General features: G+C 47.8%; 1 protein-coding gene across 1 annotated transcript; it reads left to right on the top strand.

Annotated features, from left to right (window-relative positions):
- The first annotated feature begins 1,074 nt into the window (after positions 1-1,074).
- On the top strand, positions 1,075-1,506 carry LOC102427260 (baculoviral IAP repeat-containing protein 5-like). The gene has a single exon (XM_006097926.3). The coding sequence runs from the start codon at positions 1,075-1,077 to the stop codon at positions 1,504-1,506; it is 432 nt and encodes a 143-aa protein (XP_006097988.1).
- Positions 1,507-5,359: the final 3,853 nt, after the last annotated feature.

The raw sequence follows: 5,359 nt of genomic DNA, 5'->3' as shown, positions 1-5,359 counted from the left end.
AGGTACTAAACATTGGGGAAGAATGTCCTGGTACAATTATTCATTTTAAGCTCAAAATAATGATTTACTCCAAAGTAGGTTATAATCATAGTTAAGTGTTTCAAACTGACATATATACCCGGAATTTATACAGCCCTTGGGGGAGCTAAATCTCCCGCGTGTAAGCTCTCAGGCTTGAAATCATACTGGCTTGAGTTATAATCCGAGATCTATCATTTATTTAGCAGCTGCATGGCCTTCAGCGAGCGTAATGACCTTTCTGTGCTGTAGTTTTCTCATTTGTGAAATGGTGACAATAATAGTAGCCTCCCCTTAGAATTATAAGAAGGATTATCTGAGATAATATATTTCGTATTTAACATAACGGCCTGGTACGTGGCACGCATTGCATGTTAGCTATGATTTGTATCACTTACACTAATTTGAAATCCAATCACGATGGACGTAGAAAACCTGAGCTCACGTTTCTCTTCTACGGGCTACTCCCGCACCTCTGAGCCTCCTTAGCTCAGCTGTAAATGAGAATGAGCCAACGTATTGTTGGGGAGGTACAGCGACCAAATAGGACTATATATAAATGTCCTTTAGGAATAATGACACCGCAAAGATGACACAGGCCCTAACTGGTTTGGCTCAGTGGATAGAGCATCAGCCTGTGGACTCAAGGGTCCCAGGTTCGATTCCGGTCAAGGGCATGTACCTTGGTTGCGGGCATATCCCCAGTTGGGGGTGTGCAGGAGGCAGCTGATTGATGTTTCTATCTCATGGATGTTTCTAACTCTCTATCCCTCTCCCTTCCTCTCTGTAAAAAGCAATAAAATATATTTTTTTAAAAAATAAAGATGACACAGGATGACACAGCTAGCTTAGCATTCATTCCCCCGCTGAATGAAAGCGAACGAGCTACCTGTGGGCTGGCAGGAGGAATCGTTGCCATCTGAGATCCTGTCGGCCAGAGCTTCTCAAACGTGAAGGTGTATAAGAGTCACCTGGGCTGCTTGTGATAAAACAGATTCTGGGCAGCGGCCGACCACCGCCGAGGTTGGGGTTTGAGTCTCAGCACCGCTCAGTGGGATGGCGGCCCGGTCGTTGCCCAAGCCCTGGCAGCACTACCTTCAAGACCACCGCCTCTCCACCTTCAAGCACTGGCCCTTCCAGGAGGGCTGCGCCTGCACCCCCGAGCGGATGGCCGCGGCCGGCTTCGTCTACTGCCCCACGGAGAACGAGCCCGACTTGGTCGAGTGTTTCTTCTGCTTCAAGGAGCTGGAAGGCTGGGAGCCAGGCGACGACCCCGCCGCGGAGCATCGGAAGCACTCGCCCGGTTGTGCTTTCCTGTCTCTCACGAAGCGGGTGGAAGAGCTGTCCGTCGGCGAATTTTTGGAACTGGACAAAGACAGAGCCAAGAACAGAATCATGAAGGAAGTCCACCGACAGCAGGAAGGACTGAAGGAAGCTGCGAAGAAGGTCCGCAGTGCCATTGAGCGGCAGCTGGCCGACCCGGAGTGACGGCTCCGCACACTCCCTGGCCCCCGCGCGGAGGGCGTCACGGCCAAGGCTCGGCCCCCAGTGTTCCCGGCTGCTGTCTGGGGCCGGAACAGCGACTTTGGAAAGGACATTTTGAATTTGAAATAAGAACACTTAAACTCAATGTTTGCTCTCTCTAAAACGCGGTGCCAGGGCTACTTCTGTCTTTGCACCTGGTGTTGCTGGTCCTTTTTCCTTGCCAACTTCCACTGGAGGGGAAGGCAGGGGAGGAGGCTCAAGCTGAGGTTCTTGCTGGAACAAGTACCTGAAGCCACTTCCTGGGGGCAGGCTGTGTGCAGAGACCGTCCAGAGTGCATGGGTAGCTGCTCCTCTCGGGCACAAAACCCCCCCTTGGGCCTGATTCCCGCCTTGGCCCACGCTATCTTACTCTGGCTTCTGCACCCTGCGCCTCCCTCAATCCCAGCAGTTGTCGTTCATGCTTGTGGGCCTTCCTTCTTTCCTTTCTTTTTTGTTCATCATCGCCTGGGGATATTTTCCATTGAATTTTAGGGAGAATGGAAGAGAGAGGGAAGGACCGAGAGAGATGATGCTCTATCTACTGAGCCCAACCTGCAAGGGCATTGGGAGTTTGGGCTTTACTGAGTATAGAAGTCACCTGGGTTGCTTGTTAAACTGCAATCTTTGGGCAGCGGCAGCCCAAAGGGGGTTGAATGGTTTGAATCGCAGCACCGCTGCGGGGGGGGGCGGGGTAGTGGGAGAGATGCCAGGGTGGGAGGTGAGAGGTTGGATCACATGGGCAGAGCTCTTCCACAGCGCAGCGTCTGGGCTTCCTGCTGACGGCTGTTACAAATAAATAAGTAAACTAATTAATTAATAAGCAGATTCTGATTCCGCGTGTCTGATTCCACAGCCTACCTTGTTCAGAAGCTCCCAGGTGTGGTCCAAAATTCACTGAGACATGTCCATGCCTTGCAAAATAGCATGAGATTCACCGGTGAGATAGGGCGCAACTCCTAACCATCGAGATTGGGTCCCCTCTGGGATTTAGCAAGAATATATATATTCTTATATAGATCCTTGTTCTGGGAACAAAACGGATCATTTCCTACAAATATGAAGTCTGTATCTGTGCTTGCTGTGTTGGGAAGAAATGCCCCTTAAAAGGACTCCAGAGAAGTCCCTCTGGGTGGAGATGAATGCCTACTTGTGCCCTGAGGGTGCTTAATGCCTCCCAAAGGAGACTCCTCAGTCTGGATCGTTTCAACCACTCCCAAAGGCCTCCTCCCACAACACAGGCTGAACCGTGAACGCTGGATTTTATTTTTTCCAGTGGAAACTTGTCGCCATCTATTGGATAAAAAAATGAAAAGAACAAGTACAGTAAAACAGGGTGGGGCAAAAGTAGGTTTACAGTTGTGAGTACATGAAACATAAGTTTGTTCTTCTTATTGTTTATTATTTTCTATAGGAACCTTCTTGTCCCACCTTCTATTTCATTGATTCCAGCTCTTCACTCTGAGAAGGGCCACAAAGCGGGGTAGGAGGTGGGGGTGGATTCTGGAACTGTAAAAGACCATGGGGACTGCAGTTTCAGCCCTCTGGTCTCCCAGTTCAGCCCTGAAACATAAACCATCTAGGCCAGAAGGGGAAAGAGGCATTAAGCAAATCCACAAAGAAATGCATTAAGTAATTGCTTCTTTCAGCATCTCCAGAAGGGGAAGCATTAATTTTAAAGGGCCTGTGGGCCCTGAGAAAAAATTTTTAACTGCTAAGGTGGACTCCCTATGGTCAGCCAAAGGCCCAAATCCTATATATCCTATATAATAAAAACTTAATATGCTAAGTGTTGGTCAACAGGTTGGCTGTTCAACCAATGAAACCATAATATGCTAATGATATGCTAAGGCCACTCAACCGCTCGCTAGGATGTGCACTGACCACCAGAAAGCAGACAGTCGACCAGTCGCTATGATGTGCACTGACCACCAGCAGACGCTCTGACTGTTAAGTTAGCTTGCTGCTAGGGTCTGGCTGATCAGGACTGATGGCCAGACATGCCCTAGAGCCCTCTCATAGCCCCTCCCTGGCTGGCCAACTTCCCGCGCCACTCCCAGGCCCCAATCATGCACTGGTGGGGTCCCTCAGCCTGGCCTCCACCCTCTAGCAATCCAGGACCCCTCGGGGGATGTCGGAGAACTGGTTTTTGCCCGATTCCCACAGGCCAGGCCGAGGGACCCCACTGGTGCATGAATTCTAGTTTTACAAATAATGAGTCTCTAGAGGTCATCTGATGGTCTCACATACACCAGGAATAACCTCTATCAGCTTCCCACACTAGGCCCTGCTCATTTATTTCAGCCTGCATCAGCTCTTATAAAGGTTTTCTGGTTTGGCCTGAGACTTGCCCTGTCCAATCAGACTCTTCCATAACAATCAATCAGTATGCTCACACCAATCAAAACTGCAGGATTCAGATCAATCAGAACCATGTGAATCTGGTTACATCCTTTACATAAAATGACATAAGTAGGAACTGGGCAGGAATGTCTGTGGGTTTTTTTAATGGCCTACCTTTGTTTGTGGAGCACACTTTCAGTTTGTTGCTGGAGACTGCACCTCCCAAATTTGCAATATAAAGTCTCTCTCTTTTGGATTTGCTTACAGGCCTCTGATCCACATAGGAAAAGTTGTGCCCAAAGCTCCTCCTGAACCTTCTTACACCATGTGGGCTCTTAGAGGGAGGGGAAAGGGACCCCTTCCAACCTGGACTCTGGTCTCACAGCAACACTGCAAGGCTGGGACTATGATATCCGCATGTTTACAACTAAGGGAGCAGAAGCTAAGCGAAATTTAATGGGAGGAAGGTTGAGCTGAAGCCACACAGAGAAGTCAAGATTTGAGCCTGGTCTTGACTCAAAGCCTGGCTCCTCCCAGCATGTTAAACCCTCTGAGAAGAGTCTCTTCCTTGAAGCAGAAGGTGCTTACACAGAGAATCTAAGGGTGTCTCCCAATCCTAGAACCTCATGTTTGTCATTCCTCAGAAGGTAAACTTTTAGGGATTCACAGCCTAGGAAATCTGGATTTCAATCTGGGTCCCACTAATTAGCTATATCTTGGCAATGAGTTACCTTTCTATTCTCTCTCTTCTCACTTTCAAAATTGTATAGAGCCCTGGCTGGTGTTGCTCAATTGATTGGGTGTCCTTTGATTCCAGGTCATAACACATGGGGCTCGATCACCAATAGGAGACCTGATTGATGTTATCCTCTCACATTGATGGTTCTCTCTCCCTCTCCCTTCCTCTCTCTATACAAATCAGTTTGGCTCTAGCTGGTTTGGCTCAGTGGATAGAGCATCAGCCTGTGGACTGAAGGGTCCCGGGTTTGATTCTGGTCAATGGCACGTACCTAGGTGCAGGCTCCTCCCCAGCCCGGGCCCTGGTCAGGGCCCGTGCAGAGGCAACAATCGATGTGTTTCTCTCACATCAGTATTTCTCTCTGTCTTTCCCTCTCTCTTCCACTCTCTCTAAAAATCAATAGAAAAAAATATTTTTGGGTGAGGATTAAATAATAATAATAATAATAATAATAATAAATAAAATGAAGGAAACTTGACAAACTATCACATAGTAAGTGCCCAATTGTCATCATAACATAATAATTGGGGAGATAGAGAATGTAAAGGTCAAGGTTCTAAATCAGACCACCTGGTTTAAATCCTGGCTTGGCTCATCCTGAACTAGCTTTGTTACTTGGTAAATTATTTACTCTCATTCATAAATTAAGAATAGCAATACCTACCTTAAAGGGTTGTGGTAAGGATTAAATGAGAAATTTTATGTAAAGATAATTCATGTAGACTATGCTACAGTTAC

Source organism: Myotis lucifugus, unplaced genomic scaffold (genome assembly GCF_000147115.1).
Source record: "Myotis lucifugus unplaced genomic scaffold, Myoluc2.0 scaffold_213, whole genome shotgun sequence".
Classification (NCBI taxonomy): domain Eukaryota; kingdom Metazoa; phylum Chordata; class Mammalia; order Chiroptera; family Vespertilionidae; genus Myotis; species Myotis lucifugus.
The sequence above is the reverse complement of the archived record's forward strand: the minus strand, read 5'-3'. Positions and strand labels throughout refer to the sequence as shown.

What these genes read in the sequence shown, in the direction of transcription:
- LOC102427260 (XM_006097926.3), top strand. Translation starts at nt 1,075, where the DNA reads ATGGCGGCCCGGTCGTTGCCCAAGCCCTGGCAGCACTACCTTCAAGAC.